Source organism: Cydia strobilella, chromosome 2, assembly GCF_947568885.1.
Source record: "Cydia strobilella chromosome 2, ilCydStro3.1, whole genome shotgun sequence".
In the NCBI taxonomy this organism is placed as follows: Eukaryota; Metazoa; Arthropoda; class Insecta; order Lepidoptera; family Tortricidae; genus Cydia; species Cydia strobilella.
In genome coordinates, this window is record NC_086042.1 from 386,417 (window position 1) to 405,869 (window position 19,453).

The 19,453-nt window shown below is 44.2% G+C and overlaps 1 protein-coding gene across 1 annotated transcript; it reads right to left on the reverse strand.

Moving 5' to 3' along the window:
* Window positions 1-1,118: 1,118 nt before the first annotated feature.
* Window positions 1,119-18,898, reverse strand: LOC134755390 (WD40 repeat-containing protein SMU1). Its single transcript, XM_063691945.1, has 11 exons — window positions 18,715-18,898; window positions 18,494-18,560; window positions 17,433-17,576; window positions 17,192-17,306; window positions 13,136-13,324; window positions 11,441-11,616; window positions 10,982-11,131; window positions 7,997-8,191; window positions 4,909-5,122; window positions 4,439-4,623; window positions 1,119-2,059 (listed from the first exon to the last, which is right to left on the reverse strand). Exons 1-11 carry the CDS (start codon window positions 18,738-18,740, stop codon window positions 1,961-1,963), a joined length of 1,560 nt encoding a protein of 519 aa, XP_063548015.1. The 5' UTR covers window positions 18,741-18,898; the 3' UTR covers window positions 1,119-1,960.
* Between the last annotated feature and the right edge of the window lie 555 nt (window positions 18,899-19,453).

Sequence of the window (19,453 nt, forward strand, 5' to 3'; positions counted from 1 at the left end):
ATTTCTCTAAGAAACTAGTATTTTAACTCTTACAGTTTTTGAGATATTCAATAAATAAATTAAATTACTGAGCCTGTGTAAAAGATTCTTCATTGCCTTCCAATTTTATTTATTTTTTAAGTTTCGTCAGTAAAGAGTTTTTCATTGACAGCACTTCACTACAAGGTTACTGAGGTGAGTTAGTTTGACAATTCCGACATTACCTACTTTTCTTTCATTATGTGTCACACTAACTTTTACGTAACTCTAAAGGACCTTTTACAATGCAATATTCATTTATTTTGTATGAAAAAGGAAAAAATATTTTTTTTTCCAATTTTACAAAAAGCGATATACAAGGTAGCTTCTATTAATGTACCAAGCAACGTGTCGAATTTAACGGAAATCAAAAAAAAACTTGCCGTACTAGACCGTGCGTAGTAGACCGGAACTCTATTTTCAGCTCCTTCTGCTTATAATACTAGTTGTAAATCGTTGAGCAATACACTGTTTGTCAGTTGCGACACAAGTGACATCTAATGTCGAGTAGCAGTACTAATAATTCCGCTACTTGACGCTAAATGTCGACTACGAAAATAATAGTCTTTTTGGTAACAGAACTGATGTATGGAGGGAGCACTGTCTACTTAATTCTCTTTGATGAGAGTGAGACCAAAGATAGATAACTCCGTAATAGATGGATACAGTCTAAGGAAAAAACGTGCCTCGAAAATCACGTAAATTTGATTCTCAATCAGATGGCGCCACTACCTTTGGCCTACTCTCAGATAGATGGCGTTGACGGTTTCGTTTGTTATTTAACAATTTTATCAGTATACAGTTAATAATTTCATTAATATCGGTAAAAGAAAATGGGTCAAAATTATATATAAATAATTAATGCAAAGTAAAAAATAATACATTTTATCGTACTTTTATACATCTTCATTTTTAGTTTTAATCGTGTGTCGATAGATGGCAGTGAACTTACTGTGGTTACAAAATTTACTATATCAGTACCGCTCTATCCTATTATATCCTCTTTGGTGAGACGCAATGCACTTGGACAAATTGTACAGGTGGAATACCACCCTAATACCTACTTTGCATAAATTTCTAAGAATAAAAAACAACATAAATGTATCTTAATAAATCTTTAATGACTAAACCTTACATCTAATTACCTTATTACATAAATTAATGATATCAAGTCAAAATGTCGATAATGATAGCTAATTGTCTCACCCCATTTACTTCGTGGTTTGTTATCGGGTTGCGATATTTGCATCTCTTTCCTAATTACGTGAATCGAAAGTGACGCAGCACCGCAACGAAATAAACATCGTAGTTAGTAAAGAAGCCTAAATTAAACTAAGTCTCCGATAGGGTTTTTTTTTTAAACAAACAATAATAATTACAATTTCGGAGCGTGCGTGGATTATGGTACATTATGATACAAGTGTGCTATAGTCATTTATTACAGTCGAGGCGATATTGTACGCGCGAGCTAGAAGAAAGCCGATGTGTGTATTGACCAAAGCACACGTGTTTCGTACGACGTTTTTCAACACACTTACGAAGAAAAAACAAAACATATATTAATCAAATTTTAATTCTTAAAATGTGCCACCATACATTACCGCACTAGTACGATAAATATAACATTACCGCAAAAGTTCGATAATTATAATGAAAAAAGACGTGGGTTTAATTTAATGACCCTCAAAGCGGTTCAATAAGTTTCACATTACGAGCAAGTATGTTGAAAAGTAAGTAAGATCAAGTTGGGTAAGTGAAACATACTTTATTTTGCTTGGGGCAAGAGAATCAGTATGAAGATTCCATACAAGAGTTTTTCTTGCCCCGGTGTTTCTCTTACCCCACCTGACCTTAATTGAATAAATGCGAGCTCCATGAAAATCTGCAGTGGAAATGGCATGGCAGCTCCGATCCTTATAAGACACGGAAGGAACAGGTCGGCTCAGGGTTTCCAGAGCTTGAGCAGGCCGTCCTCGCTGTAGGTGGCCAGCAGGTTCTGGTGCGGATGGTGCGTCATGCCGATCACGGCCTTCTCGTGGACCTGCACACCATACGGATACGCATGTTACTCAATATACAGGGTGGCTAAAAAATAAGTGCATTCCCGTTTCCAGGAACGTTTTGGGATTATACTGAGCAACTTTTACTATGGGACCAACCACGAAATCGCCCTCGCGCTCGCGCCGCCCCGACGAGAACCTTTGTCCCTCTAGACTAGACTCACGTTGATGGTCCGCTCCAGCTTGCCGGTGTTGGCGCAGAAGGCGTACAGCACCAGGTCCTCGCCGGCGCAGTAGACGAGGCGCCGTCCCGACGAGAACCTTTGTCCCTCTAGACTAGACTCACGTTGATGGTCCGCTCCAGCTTGCCGGTGTTGGCGCAGAAGGCGTACAGCACCAGGTCCTCGCCGGCGCAGTAGACGAGGCGCCGTCCCGACGAGAACCTTTGTCCCTCTAGACTAGACTCACGTTGATGGTCCGCTCCAGCTTGCCGGTGTTGGCGCAGAAGGCGTACAGCACCAGGTCCTCGCCGGCGCAGTAGACGAGGCGCCGTCCCGACGAGAACCTTTGTCCCTCTAGACTAGACTCACGTTGATGGTCCGCTCCAGCTTGCCGGTGTTGGCGCAGAAGGCGTACAGCACCAGGTCCTCGCCGGCGCAGTAGACGAGGCGCCGTCCCGACGAGAACCTTTGTCCCTCTAGACTAGACTCACGTTGATGGTCCGCTCCAGCTTGCCGGTGTTGGCGCAGAAGGCGTACAGCACCAGGTCCTCGCCGGCGCAGTAGACGAGGCGCCGTCCCGACGAGAACCTTTGTCCCTCTAGACTAGACTCACGTTGATGGTCCGCTCCAGCTTGCCGGTGTTGGCGCAGAAGGCGTACAGCACCAGGTCCTCGCCGGCGCAGTAGACGAGGCGCCGTCCCGACGAGAACCTTTGTCCCTCTAGACTAGACTCACGTTGATGGTCCGCTCCAGCTTGCCGGTGTTGGCGCAGAAGGCGTACAGCACCAGGTCCTCGCCGGCGCAGTAGACGAGGCGCCGTCCCGACGAGAACCTTTGTCCCTCTAGACTAGACTCACGTTGATGGTCCGCTCCAGCTTGCCGGTGTTGGCGCAGAAGGCGTACAGCACCAGGTCCTCGCCGGCGCAGTAGACGAGGCGCCGTCCCGACGAGAACCTTTGTCCCTCTAGACTAGACTCACGTTGATGGTCCGCTCCAGCTTGCCGGTGTTGGCGCAGAAGGCGTACAGCACCAGGTCCTCGCCGGCGCAGTAGACGAGGCGCCGTCCCGACGAGAACCTTTGTCCCTCTAGACTAGACTCACGTTGATGGTCCGCTCCAGCTTGCCGGTGTTGGCGCAGAAGGCGTACAGCACCAGGTCCTCGCCGGCGCAGTAGACGAGGCGCCGTCCCGACGAGAACCTTTGTCCCTCTAGACTAGACTCACGTTGATGGTCCGCTCCAGCTTGCCGGTGTTGGCGCAGAAGGCGTACAGCACCAGGTCCTCGCCGGCGCAGTAGACGAGGCGCCGTCCCGACGAGAACCTTTGTCCCTCTAGACTAGACTCACGTTGATGGTCCGCTCCAGCTTGCCGGTGTTGGCGCAGAAGGCGTACAGCACCAGGTCCTCGCCGGCGCAGTAGACGAGGCGCCGTCCCGACGAGAACCTTTGTCCCTCTAGACTAGACTCACGTTGATGGTCCGCTCCAGCTTGCCGGTGTTGGCGCAGAAGGCGTACAGCACCAGGTCCTCGCCGGCGCAGTAGACGAGGCGCCGTCCCGACGAGAACCTTTGTCCCTCTAGACTAGACTCACGTTGATGGTCCGCTCCAGCTTGCCGGTGTTGGCGCAGAAGGCGTACAGCACCAGGTCCTCGCCGGCGCAGTAGACGAGGCGCCGTCCCGACGAGAACCTTTGTCCCTCTAGACTAGACTCACGTTGATGGTCCGCTCCAGCTTGCCGGTGTTGGCGCAGAAGGCGTACAGCACCAGGTCCTCGCCGGCGCAGTAGACGAGGCGCCGTCCCGACGAGAACCTTTGTCCCTCTAGACTAGACTCACGTTGATGGTCCGCTCCAGCTTGCCGGTGTTGGCGCAGAAGGCGTACAGCACCAGGTCCTCGCCGGCGCAGTAGACGAGGCGCCGTCCCGACGAGAACCTTTGTCCCTCTAGACTAGACTCACGTTGATGGTCCGCTCCAGCTTGCCGGTGTTGGCGCAGAAGGCGTACAGCACCAGGTCCTCGCCGGCGCAGTAGACGAGGCGCCGTCCCGACGAGAACCTTTGTCCCTCTAGACTAGACTCACGTTGATGGTCCGCTCCAGCTTGCCGGTGTTGGCGCAGAAGGCGTACAGCACCAGGTCCTCGCCGGCGCAGTAGACGAGGCGCCGTCCCGACGAGAACCTTTGTCCCTCTAGACTAGACTCACGTTGATGGTCCGCTCCAGCTTGCCGGTGTTGGCGCAGAAGGCGTACAGCACCAGGTCCTCGCCGGCGCAGTAGACGAGGCGGCCGCGCGCGGACAGCGCGGCGGCGGTCAGCGCGCCGCCCTCGCGCTCGCGCCGCCCCGACGAGAACGAGCGCACCGTCTGCCCGGCCGTGTTCATTATCACCACTGAAAACAATATACCACTATCACTATTTGTCACACTATATGTACACTTATGAATAAAAACAGGGATCCTTGGGGCTGAGCAGTAGTGTTGACGGGAACTCGGCCTCGCACGTGGCTCAGAGCGGCCTCGTCCCGGTACTATAGTGTGTTACCAGTGTTGGCGCTGTTGCAGAACTTGCAGACGACAAAGTGCTCGGGATTCTTGGGGGTGAGCAGTAGTGTTGACGGGAACCCGGCCTCGCCCGCGACCCCGATCGGCCTCGTGCTAGTACTACAGTGTGTTACCAGTGTTAGTCCGGTTGCAGACGACAAAATGCTCGGGGTTCTTGGGTGTGAGCAGCAGCGTGTTGACGGGGGGCTCGGCGCCGGCGGCGGCCTCGCCCGCGGCGCCGAGCGGCTTGAGCGTGGCGGAGCACTCGCCGGTGCGCAGCGCCCACAGCTTCACGGAGCCGTCGCTGCTGCCCGACAGCACGCCGTGCCCGTCGGGGGTGAACACCGCCTATGGGAATTATAACTTGTTTTTTTAACCGACTTCAATTTCATAGAAGGAGGAGGTTCTGTATTCGGTTGTGGCTATGTTTTTTTTTTTTTTTTTTTATGTATGTTCACCGATTATTCCGAGACCCGTGGTCCGATTTGAGTAATTCCTTTTTTGTTCGAAAGGAGCTACTTCCAAGTTGGTCCCATATTAATCTGGTTCTGATCTGATGATGGGATCCCTGAGGAATTGAGGGAACTCCTCAATTTTTAAAGGCACATGTATGGTGATTTGGGTGTTTTCATAAGCAACTTTAGCATTTTCTCTCGAAAACGACCAATTTGATGAATTGCACCTGATGATGATGATTGTTTTGAAGATAGTGATGATGATTTTTTTATTGTAGGATGTTCAGCGAATACTCCGAGACCCGTGGTCCGACTTGAACAATTCTTTTTTTGTTTGAAAGGAACTACCTCCAAGGTGGTCCCACATTAATCTGGTGCTGTTCTGATGATGGGATCCATGAGGAATTGAGGGAACTCCTCAATTTTTAAAGGCACATGTATGGTGATTTGGTCGTTTTCTTAAGCAAATTGAGCATTTTTTCTCGAAAACCACCAATTTGATGAAGTGGAGCTGATGATGATGATTGTTTTGATGATAATGATTTCAGCGATTACTCCGGCACCCATTATCCGATTTGAGTTATTCTTTTTCTGTTTGAAAGAAGTTACCTCTCCAAGGTGTTTTCGTAATATTTTTGGTTTTGATCTGATGATGGAATCCGTGAGGAATTGAGGGAACTCCTCAATTTTTAAAGGCACGTGTGTGGTAATTTCGGTGTTTTCTAAAGTAACTCAAGCATTTCCTCCCCAAAACCACCAATTTGATGTAGTGCAACTGTAGCCTAACCACGAGTTTGACACTAAATATTCTTCGTAACTTACTTTGTACACTAATATGCTAGTACGAGCGAGATGCATAAACAGTAAGTTACGCACACGATAGCGAATATATCAATGTCAAACTCGTGGTAAGGCTACTGATAACTTCCCTCGTATGTGTATTATGATTTTTGATGTAGGTAGTGTTGGAAACAACCAAAGAGACTGAGAGGTGAAGGTAGAGGGTATTAGTGTTTGGGGGGTTTGAGGTTGGGGGTTGAGGGGAGGTGAGTTGATGGGTCGGGGACTGTGGGGTTGGGAGTTAAGGGATCGGGGGGGGGTTAGGGTTAGAAGTTAAGGGGTCTGGGGTTAGGGGTCGGGGAATGGCGGTTGAAGGGTTGGTGGTTTAGGGTCGAGGGGTTCAGTGATCAGGGGTTGATGTGCTGTGAGGTTGAGTGATCACCGGGTTTGAGGGATTGGGTCAGTGGCGGGGCTGAGAATGGATTTAGTGACAGGAATGATTTCCCAGACGGACTCGAGGAAAATTCTGATTATTTAATAAAGTTTACGAATTTACAGTTAAACATCATTATGTTTTTCATTCATGCGTCACGATCTTAACAATGTTTTAAAACTAAAAATTGAAAAATAAAAACTTTTATAAAAAAAAAGATAACCGACTTCAAAAAGGATGAAATAAAATATTATCCTTTTTAGGGTTTCGTGTTTAAGTATATGCGTTACCAACTGATATTTTTGAAGTCGGTGCCAAGCCAAGTACTCCAAGTAGTAACAATACCAGTCAAAAATAATCAGCTTTATGTCTATAAATCCCATTACAACTGTACAAATATTATAAACGTGAAAGCAATTATGTCTGCCTCTTTGTTACCTTTTCATGGCTAAACAACTGAACCGCTTTAGCTGAAATTTTGCATGAAGGTTCCTTGAATTGTTTTATATTTTGAATATGGATAAGCGACAGTCCCAATCCCACACTTGCGTGCTATGACTGTTCAAGAATTAGTAAGAAATGCTCTTTAAAAAAATACGACGACAAAACGTATTAGATTTACACTAACGTGCCGACAAGCATGGTACGAACTGCGCCAAGAAGGTTCAACCGTGTGTTCTGTTCTGAGGTGTACAGAAAGTTCGTTTATTGTCGTCGTGTACGCTGCGTCTTACATAGGCGAACACTCGCGAACGCGAAGCGAAGCGACGCGGCACGGCGCGGCTGGCCCAAGGCGTTCGCGTTCGCAACGAGATCGCCCACGTAGGACACTTCTATATCTATGTATCTTTATCGAATTGCACCAAAATCATTATGAATATATGGTTTAAAATTTGGCTTGGCACCGACTTCAAAAATATCAGTTGGTAACGCATATACTTAAACACGGAACCCTAAAAAGGATAATATTTTATTTCATCCTTTTTGAAGTCGGTTTATCTTTTTTTTTATAAAAGTTTTTATTTATTATTATTATTGTTTTATTTATTTTTTACGGCCTCGCACTTTCGCGGGAGCCAACCCTTTTTATTACCTTGGGAGTACACATTGAAAGAAAAGGGCCTTCAAATGCGCCGTTTTATACCTTAAAATTTGAAGCGTTCCAATAAATATGTTCCTACTATGTATGTTCCTACTCATATCTGTATTCCTAGCATGTAAGTGAATTGGTTTTAAACTGTAAACTTACGTTGTTTCCAATAAATAAATAAATTACAAATAAAACCGCCATGTTCTAGGATGATTAATGCAGATATCGTTTTGGGGTGCCCTGTTAGAAATCGGAAACATTTAAAACACTATTTTTATTTCGGCCGGGAAGCATTTGAGACCGAAGGAAGCTGAATATAGTGAGGTAACCAACCTCGTTTACGAAGGAGGTGTGCCCGCGGAACTGTTGAAGCTCGCAGGACTTGAGGCCGGCGCACGGTGCGGTCGAAGGAGGCCGACAGTAGCTAGGAGGAGTCTCGGCTGAACTGCAGTGACGTCACTCACCTCGTTAACAAACGACGTGTGTCCGCGGAACTCCTTAAGCAACTTCCCGGACTTGAGTCCGTGGATGCGCACGGTGCGGTCGAAGGAGGCCGACAGTAGCTGGGAGGAGTCCCGGCTGAACTGCAGTGACGTCACGCCGCGGGAGTGCGCGCGGTCGAGGCGGCGTTGCACTGCGCCCGTTGATACGCGCCACACCTGTCATCATGAAAGGCTAATTCACTCTGTTCGATGTTTTATGAGGTCTTAATATTTAGGTAATATTTCAGTAATAAAACCATAGTTTTATTTCATAGTTTTACGTGTCCCGTCGAGTTTGTTGCCGGCCCCATATTGGGATACCCTCCTACAATTTAGGAGGAAATTAAATCTTCTCGGGTCCGTGGTGTAGGGTTGGAGCCGGCGTAGTTTTTATCGCGTATATTTTTACTTGAAAATTGTTGTATTGTATAACTAGCCTTATGAACCGATTTTGCATGTACAACCAGCCTTAAAAAATGTATGATGGTTCATTATTTTTAGTATGTGGGTATTTTTGCACTTTGTAGTTTTTCCTCAGTCACCCATTGACCACGAACGCTGTAAAGGGTTAGAAACGTCGGGATGTATTATAAATTCAATATACGCGATATAATCCGTTTTCAAAGTTTTATTTCATGAGTAACTATCGCGGTAACCGAAGACAATATTATTTCAGAGCCTCCCGGAAATGACAAAGTTGAAAAAAAAATTACACCATGTCACGGGTTTCAGCAGCAGTTCCACTTTACTAAAACATGCTTTCCGAAAATGCCAATAATATGTGTAAAGTGTTCCCGTGATTTCTCCAAGATCCCATAATCAGATTCTAACTTGATAACAATAGGAACAAACTGTGAAGATTCTTTAAAGAAAAAAATAGCCAGATTGGTCCAGCAGTTTAATAGTTATTTGTGCAATAAGAGAGGAAAGTTGGTTTTTCTTGCGAGTGTTTATTTTGAGTCCCGAGAAAGCGAAAGATTCTATAATTGAATCACGAGCGAAGCGAGTGATTCTAAGGTAGAATCTTGAGCGTAGCGAGGGACTCAAAAACACGAGATGTAAAATAACTTTGCTCTCGTGTTGCACACATAATTTTTCACCTCAGTAGTGAGAACATATTAAAGGTTAAAATGTATTTCGAATTACACAGAATAAACAGAAAAAAAAAAGTATTATAATATGTACGATACGATAAGATACGATACGATACGATACGATACGAGATGAGAGACCGGACCGGACCGGACCGGACCGGACCGTACCGTACCGTACCGTACCGTACCGTACCGTACCGTACCGTAGCGTAGCGTACCGTACCGTACCGTAGTATGAAGTGCCTTCACTAAATTAAAAAGCTACATTGTTTGACGAAAGTAGGCTTGTTCGAGCTGCTGAGGTGAAAAAAAAATATACAAACCTTGATGCGGCCTGCCCTGCCCTGCCCACACTGTGGCAAAGACCAAAGTGTGAAAGAGACAAGCTTACACTTATAGCGTAACTTTATTTGACGTTCATAAGCGCATTGTAATATGCCTACTTGATTAATAGAAACTATTATAATAGAAATATTCTACATTATGCAAAGTTCTAATGTATATATTTTCACAGAAAAAAGTAAAAAGATTTTCTTTGCCGCCTTTTTTTTTTTTACTAAAAATAGAAGTGTTTTTTTCTGCTGAAAATACGCCAACCTATTTGAGACACCTAAATAGTCGCGGTACCAACATTATAATAATAAGTACTTGATAAGTACTGATCATCTGTTTGGCTGTTTAATGGACAGTCGAAGGCAAAAATCTCGATCCTGACAAATGGCTCAACACGACTTTATTGTCTAAGGTGTAAGAGCGTACACATATTTCTGAAACTTTGGGTATATATATATTTATGCCCTTGACTGGACCTATGCCTTCATTTGATATGGCCACTTCAACTTTTAAAAAGTTTGGAACTCGACAAATAATGGAATTTGTATGCAACATTGCAGTCCCGAAATCGAGATTGCAATGTTTTTAACTTTTTAATTTTTTCACTGACCATAAACTACGCACTTCTCGACCTACTTTTTAACCGGCAACGTCGACGCTGCGCTGCCTTCCATTTTTGAGAAAACTATCTCTATCTTACTAGCAGAATGTATTGTGTACGCGCGGCAGCGCGATATACTCGTAATGCATTCGGTACATACATTAAATGAGAGCGAACTAAAGGACGTCGAACACATTGATATCCTTCTGTTCTGCAGGAAAACAAGAAGATTTGAGGAGAATAGTGCGTGGGAACGGGAATGTCCCCGGAAAAGTAACCTGCAGCTTCAACTCCAGGGAATTGCCTGCCTGTTTCCGGCCGGGCGTCCCTGCACTACGTCAACTAGTTCTAAAGGGTGTCCCAAAAAGGACGCAAGATTTGAAATTGATGAAAAACACATTTTTATTTGCATATAAAATCTTGAAATACATAAAATAGAAGTACTTGTGGAATAATACTTCAGGTAAATGTCCTCCTAGGCTTTGTTGGCACATACGCACTCTTTTGTCAAAATTTTCTATGACCATTTTGCATAGATGCCGCTGAATTTCTCCGATGCACTGTCGAATTTCCTCTTTTAAAGCATGAGTGGTTGTAGGCTTATTGGCATAGACTTTAAACTTTAAATAACCCTAAAAAGAATTCTAAAGGCGTTAAATCGCAAGACCTAGGGGGCCAATTCTGATCACCGAATCGAGAGATCACACGACTAGGAATTTTCTAACCGTACCCGCCAAACTTTCATTACTTTTGAAATATTGTTCAATGATAAAAACGCGTTGATCTTTCGTATATCCTGCCATTTTTACAAACCCTAAACCAAACATTCAGCTGTCAAATAGTTTTTTTTTAGGGTTGCCAGCACTAAAATACAAAAATGGCGGCAAATTGAAATCTTGCGTCCTTTTTGTGACAGCCGTTACATGTGCATGTTGTGACCTTGACGCGGCCGTCGTTGGCGCCGGCGGCGAGCGTGTCGGAGTCGCGCGCGAACGCTAAGCTGAGAACTGCTTCCTCCATGCTCATGTATTCCTCTTGAGCTTGGTAGCGGAGGTCCTTGCGGATCTTGCCCGTCGTGAAGTTCCACACCTGTATACGATACAAATTACAATAAACATATTAATTGAAATGTACAGTTTCAAACGCGCGTTCGCTAGTGTATCACAGATAGCTAAAAAAATGCCGTAAGTAAATGACAGCTACAGCTTCTTCAAAAAGTAAAACTCATGTATTGAAGACACGTTTCATGCGTCATCTGCACGTTCTTTTTCGACTGATTTACCACTAAATAAAAGTGCACACTGATCACTCAGTGTGTCCTTATGACCAACAATAGTAAAAGTGTAATAGGCCAGCCTGAGTGGACTGCAAACCGACGTGACGATTTATTTTCCTTACCTCAACTAGCCCATCCACGGAGCCGGTGACGAGGTATTGGCCGTCAGGGGAGAACCGGGCGCACTCCACGTGGGACTTCTGCCCGAACTTGATGGTCTTGAACAGCTGCGTGGGGCACTGGTCGTCTTCTTCGTCTCGGATAGCGGCCTTGCCTCGGAACAAGTCGATGGTTGTGCCTGAGGGAGAAAACAATGGAAAAATTAAATAAAGCTCGAAGCCCCACGTTCGGAGCTTCACGCACTCCTACATACTGGGCGCCGGAGGCTCCCTTCATACCAAAAAGTTTGTGTGCTTTGCGCGCACTTATGTAATGGGCGTCTGAGGCGCTTCGTGTCAAAATGCTGGATGAAAATGATAAACAAATGTTGATGGCTCGTTTCAAAGCCCATATTTAAAGTGGCCAGTCTGCTTGTAAACTTCGTGACAACAAAAACAACTAGAGATATTTAACAACTAAATTAAACTAATACCTACCATTTTCCAAATTTTGGAATCAAGGCATTCCAATCCAACGCACGAGTCCAAAGTTGGTGAATCCTGATCGCGTGTGGTTTTCGTTTTTTAGAATTGCAACACTAGCGGCATAGTGATAGTCACCTGGCGGGAGCAGCCCTTGGTGCTGCTGCCACTTGAGCGCCTGCCCCAGCAGCGCCAGCAGCCGGCTGGACGGCACGACGGACACCTCGCCGGCGAGCGAGGCGGCGCATTGTGATAGTCACCTGGCGGGAGCAGCCCTTGGTGCTGCTGCCACTTGAGCGCCTGCCCCAGCAGCGCCAGCAGCCGGCTGGACGGCACGACGGACACCTCGCCGGCGAGCGAGGCGGCGCATTGTGATAGTCACCTGGCGGGAGCAGCCCTTGGTGCTGCTGCCACTTGAGCGCCTGCCCCAGCAGCGCCAGCAGCCGGCTGGACGGCACGACGGACACCTCGCCGGCGAGCGAGGCGGCGCATTGTGATAGTCACCTGGCGGGAGCAGCCCTTGGTGCTGCTGCCACTTGAGCGCCTGCCCCAGCAGCGCCAGCAGCCGGCTGGACGGCACGACGGACACCTCGCCGGCGAGCGAGGCGGCGCATTGTGATAGTCACCTGGCGGGAGCAGCCCTTGGTGCTGCTGCCACTTGAGCGCCTGCCCCAGCAGCGCCAGCAGCCGGCTGGACGGCACGACGGACACCTCGCCGGCGAGCGAGGCGGCGCATTGTGATAGTCACCTGGCGGGAGCAGCCCTTGGTGCTGCTGCCACTTGAGCGCCTGCCCCAGCAGCGCCAGCAGCCGGCTGGACGGCACGACGGACACCTCGCCGGCGAGCGAGGCGGCGCATTGTGATAGTCACCTGGCGGGAGCAGCCCTTGGTGCTGCTGCCACTTGAGCGCCTGCCCCAGCAGCGCCAGCAGCCGGCTGGACGGCACGACGGACACCTCGCCGGCGAGCGAGGCGGCGCATTGTGATAGTCACCTGGCGGGAGCAGCCCTTGGTGCTGCTGCCACTTGAGCGCCTGCCCCAGCAGCGCCAGCAGCCGGCTGGACGGCACGACGGACACCTCGCCGGCGAGCGAGGCGGCGCATTGTGATAGTCACCTGGCGGGAGCAGCCCTTGGTGCTGCTGCCACTTGAGCGCCTGCCCCAGCAGCGCCAGCAGCCGGCTGGACGGCACGACGGACACCTCGCCGGCGAGCGAGGCGGCGCATTGTGATAGTCACCTGGCGGGAGCAGCCCTTGGTGCTGCTGCCACTTGAGCGCCTGCCCCAGCAGCGCCAGCAGCCGGCTGGACGGCACGACGGACACCTCGCCGGCGAGCGAGGCGGCGATGGCGGCGCGGCGCCGCTCCTTGCCGCCGCCCGCGCCGTACGCCTCGCGAGGATCGAAGTACGAGCGGGAGAGGAGGTTCTCTGCAACAACGAACTATGATAAAACATGTTGAATTTTACTTATAATAAAACAAAAATCGTCTATGTTGTGTAATTTTCTCTATGACATTAAAGTCAGTACACACAACCTGCATATTTCAAAACTCTATTGACCCAAAAGACAAAGATCTTAGTTTGGGCACATTGCAATGGGATGGATTGTATAAAAAATTTTAATGAAATCGCCTTCTCATCTAGCCATATAAAAAATAATACAAATTCTTCGTTTTACTCGCAACACCAACCCTCTCCATTTATCTTTAATATACTTTGGTACTCAGAGAGTACATGGCTCACTCTGGCTCTAATACTAATTCAAGTACTTATAGACTTACCGCCGGCCTAACTGTTAACTTAACAGGTTATTATTAGAACGTAAGGGGACTGCGTACCAAAACACATAGTTTTTATTCGCAGGTCGCATTGTTAAATTATGACTTTATATGTATTACCGAGAGCTGGTTAAATGCACACTTTTTTGACAGGGAAATCTTCGACAGTAGGTATATTGTTTATCGTTGCGATAGATCAGCTGGCTCGAGTGGGGCGGAGCGGGGCGGGGGGGTGGCGGTCGCTGTGCGCCGGGAGTTCCTGCCGACTCCGCGAGACTGGCCCTGCCCCTCTCCTGCATCCTCCGAGTGCATATGGTTGTCAATACCTTTATCGCATACTGACGCTCAAGGACAAACATTCTTAAATATTTGTTGCGTTTACATTCCGCACGGGCCGCAGTATAGGGATACGTTGGAAAACTTCTTTGAAATCTGTAGTCAATTAATAATAGACAATCCAAATGATATTTTTCTTATAACAGGTGATTTTAATATTTCTGACGCACAATGGACTAAAAATGATTGTTACAAAATGACCTTATCTAGCAGCAACAGTTATCCTATACAATTGCTTAGTGAATTTTTATCATTCACAGGTGTTGAACAATTTAACGGTTGTTATAATATTAATCAACGTGTGCTTGGTCTTATTTTTTGCAATAAAAATTGTATGGTAACAGTAAGTGATGATATTTTAACACCTGAGAATTTGCATCATAAGGCTCTTCAGATCGAACTTAACTTAGATTACGCGCCACCTCTGAGGCCAGCTTCCACTTACATATATCGCTTCTATGAGGCGAACTTTAATCAAATAAATATTGAATTATCAAAAATTCACTGGGTCGAATATTTTCAAGGCCGCGCACTGGAGGAATGTGTATTACTATTTTATGATATATTAAATAAATTGATTGACAGATATGTTCCAAAGGTACCGCAACGTACATCGTGTTCTAGGCCTCCTTGGTATACTAGATCTCTTAGAAGACTTCTAAATGAGAAAAAGAAATATCATAGGCTGTGGAAGACTTTCGGTAATCCCTTAGATTTCGACACATTTAAAACTTTAAGAAAAAGAATTTTAAAATTAGAGCCAATATGTTACAGAAATTACATTAATAATACTGAAGCCAAAATTAGTACTCACCCTAAATTCTTTTGGACGTATATAAAATCAGTTTTTGTTAAGAGCGGTCTCCCACAGCTTATGTACTATAAGGGTATGACAGCCTCAAATGGTACACAAATATGTGATTTTTTCAATCAACATTTCCACTCAGTTTTCGAAAAACCTACTGTTAGTTCTGTTGACCTGAATAATCTTCCACCTGTAAATGATACAGTGTTTGACATGGACACTATTTTTATAACAAAAGACCTTGTTAACAATTATCTTAAACGTATAAACATTAATAAGGGTGCTGGTCCTGACGGTATACCTCCCATCATAATTAAAAATTGCTCCTCTAGCTTAACATTACCGATAACTTTACTTTTTGAGAGGTCTATCAGGGAGGGGTGTGTACCATCATTATGGAAACAGGCATTAGTTACACCAGTACCAAAAGGTGAAGTTAGCTCGGACATAGAGAAGTATCGCCCTATATCGAAATTGTGTCAGTTTGGCAAAATTTTAGAGAAGATTGTTAGTGATCAGCTTTCTACTGCTATGCGGCGCCATATCATTTCTAACCAACATGGTTTTCTCAGCGGTCGTAGTGTCGAAACTAATCTTCTATCATATACAGAAGTCATATTAACTGCATTAGATAACAACTGTCAAGTGGACGCTGTGTATACCGATTTTGCCAAGGCTTTCGACAAGGTCTGTCATGAGCGCTTACTTTTGAAACTGTGGCATTTTGGTATACGCGGGGATCTTTACCGTTGGATAAAATCTTATGTAGAAAATCGCTCGCAGGCTGTAGCTGTTAGAGGCCATATTTCTCATTACAGGTCTATCAGTTCTGGTGTACCGCAGGGTTCCCATTTGGGGCCTTTACTATTTGTCCTGTACCTGAATGATATCACTGAATGTATCAAGAACTCAAACATGCTTTTATACGCCGACGACACGAAAATTTTTAGAGTCATACGAAATCCAGACGATTGTATGTTACTGCAAAATGATCTACATGATTTCCAGACTTTTTGTAACGCAAATAATCTTTTCTTAAACCCAGCAAAATGTTTTGTTATTAGCTTTAGTAGAAAAAGGACAACTATTAATTTCAAGTATGATCTTTGCGATAAAGAGTTAACCCGTGTGAACCAGATCCGTGACCTCGGCGTAATCATGGACTCAAAGCTTACCTTTGTGCCCCACATTGACAATATCTTAAAAAAATCTTTTAAGCAGTTAGGTTTCATATTGCGTGTAGGTAAGGATTTCAGGAGACCCTCGACGTATAAGATATTATTTAATAGTTATGTCCGTAGTCGATTAGAATTTGCTAGCGCAGTGTGGAACCCGCTATATAAAATTCATAGCGATAGAATAGAGAAAGTGCAAAAAAAGTTTCTAAAAGCAATTGATTATCGCACTGGTAATAAATACATAGATTACACTACCGCTATGAAAAGACATAATATTTCTCCCTTGAGCTTGCGTCGCGAACGCACTGATGTTATAATTCTGTATAAAGTCATTAACAACATTATCGACGCCCCTGAGTTATTAAAATCTATTTCCTTTAGAGTACCCCGTCGTTGTGAGCGAGCATGTAGAAAGAAGAACCTCTTTTATATTCCTCGTAGTCGAACTTCATACGCGAGAAACGGTTTCATTAGAAGAGCATGCAGGATGTATGATGAAAAATTTCAAAATTTAGATATTTTCAATAACAAGTTTTGTACCTTCAAACGCCTGACCTTGAAGTGTATTAATAGGCTTTAACAGGCTTTAATTAGAAAATTTAACAACAATTGCACTTTTGTCTGTGTTACAATTTATCCATTTTTGTTTTATTCTTCCATTCTTGTTTTATTTTTATTTTTAGTTTTATTTTTATTTTTATTTTATTATTGTTAAAATGAAAGTTTTTTTTCTTTTTTGTAACATTGTTTTTGACAACTTAGAAGTTCTATTTCTAGTTTAATTTAGTATTTATATAAGTCACATGGTTTTCATACTATTTTTTAGGAAACTGTAGGTCTATGAGTCTATTACCCTATATTGTAACAACTTATTAATATAAGAGACTGTTTGTTTCTAAATAAAGAAAAAAAAAAATAAAAAAAATAAAAAAAAATACCAACAGTTCTAACCTATATTTTTGAACATTCTCGGCACAAGAAACTCGGCAGGACTTATTTTTTCAAATTAATGTACTCATGCAATGATCGAAATTAACGAAAACCGCGAGAAAAGGATATGGATTTAAAAAGCATGCTACCTTCAGCTCTCTAGTTATAGTTTAGATAAAGATATGGTTTTAAGGAATTTGGTAGTTGGGAATGGTATAACTAGTTAAGGTTTTAATTGTCACTGTACAAGAGATAAAGCTAAGATTACCAAGGTGTATGTAGCGGTCTGTGTGGTGCTGCTTCATCAGTCTGCAGGGGTGCGAGTTGCGCAGCAGCTGCCGCGCCGCGCCCAGCTCGCGCAGCTCGATCAGCTCCAAGACCACCTTGCACAAATTAAGAATCAGTTTCAGTATTTTGACAACATCAAATGGCCATTGTACCAGTTAAAAATATGTGTGCCTTGCTGCTACCTTGTACTGGAGTATAAAATGGCTGAAAAGCGTAATAACCTGTTCATACAACTCCACCAGCTTGCGCTCTGGCAGCTTTAGTGCCGCTACGCAGCCCAGTACGGCATCCCAGTGCCCACTGTTGATGTCTGCACAAAATCCGTCCACACTCTCCACCGTGTTCAGTGACACACCTGTTTCTTCCTGCAACACATAATAATTAAAAAAAAAAAAATTTTTTTGCACAGATAAAATGGATTATGAAATTAAAAATAGATTATGCTTTACTCACATATTTTTATTCAAATTTAATCTCTAGCAGCTCAGTATACAAGAATTAACAGTGATTTGCAAGAAAAGAGTGAAAACATAATATAGAATTGGTTTTGTTTAAAAAACCAATGAGACAAAACAGATGTAAATTTGTTGTAACTAAAAAAGATTTAAACTACACTGAAGTTAATTAGTACTAATGTTGGAACCGTGGGGATAACAGAATAATGAAGGTTGACCAGATATTTCAAGTAAATGCACACTATTTGCAACTCAACAGAAAGATAATAATATTTCTTGAGGCACATACATAGATACAGATATCTAACCACTTATTTGACCAAAGAGCTGGTTTAATAGGTTTGTAGCATATTTGGTAAGTATGTACAACTAACAGTAATAACTACATCTCATACTAACTTCATATATAAGTATATAAATAAGACTATATGAGATTTAACTGGTGACCGAAGAGCTGGCAGCTTTCTCGCACAACGTATCAGCATTGCAATACAGCGAGGAAATGCGGCCAGCATCCTTGATACAATGCCTCAAGGGTCTATTTTAGATTTAAGCTAGTTATTAATTTCGTTTACGTAGTACCACTGTATATATCTTGTAAATAAAGAGTTTTCTTCAACACTTATTTTATGGATGAACATCTTTTTAAGAATTTTATTAGAGTTAAAGAATACTAAGATTGATGATAGTATACTAACAATGTCTCATACAAGATACTACACTAAAATGCCATCCATTCTACTCATATAGACAACACAAGTTTGTGACATTCTAAATAGCACCCATTTTAGCATTTTACACACTTCACTCACTAAATAAATACTGACCTGCAGCGTCTGAAGCGTGCGCGTGAGATTAGACTCCTTCAGGTACTGCTGGATCAACCGGATCACGCTGCAATAACCACATACTCATGTAATGTATCAACAACAGCCCTATCAAATGTATCTAACTTGTAGCGACCTCAGAAGACATTAAGTCTTAGTAATTAAAATGTAGATGAAAAGTTACAAACAACCGACTCGATTGCTTGAAGTTCAATACTCACTCTGCAGATTCTATTTCGATAGACATTGTGACTTATTCGTCTATCCCTGTAATAAATTGATGTTATAAAATAAAACTAGTTCGTTATTATGGTCAAATTCACTATAAGTTAAATTTAAAGCAATTCGCTCATTAACTGACTGATATTTATTTACGTTTTGAGGTTATGCTAAGCTTTGCATTAACTGTCAGTGTCAAATCGAAGTATTGTGCTACGGTCGCGTTCGAGCTACAGAATTTCTGCACATAGCGCATGTATAGTTGGTCAGACCAAATTGTCAGTAAATAAGAACAAAAAAACTAGAAATTAGAAATTTAAGTCTAAGTAAGTGAAAAGTATAAGTCTTTTCTCTTTTTTATACATTTATATGCTATTGTTATTAGTAGGTATACTATTATTATGATTATGTTCACAGGGCAAGCTATGCTGGCGCCGTCTGCCAAATATTTCGACCGTCCAACCTCATTGGAATGCGTATGAATTCGCCGCTAGGGGCGCTAGTGTAGATGGTCTTTTCCATAGTTCGAAATGTCAAATGTCACTTCAATGACTGACAGCTGTTCTTTAGTCTTTTGGACCACCATCAACAGAGGCGCCATCTGGTGAGCAAAAAAACGATAGCCCTCATTATAGCGAACTAGACTCCACACTCACTTTCGCGGCTTCGCGCCGCAATTCACGCACGAGTGTGGAGGGCCCGTTAGAAAAACTCGGGCTATAACTCGATGCATATTATTCA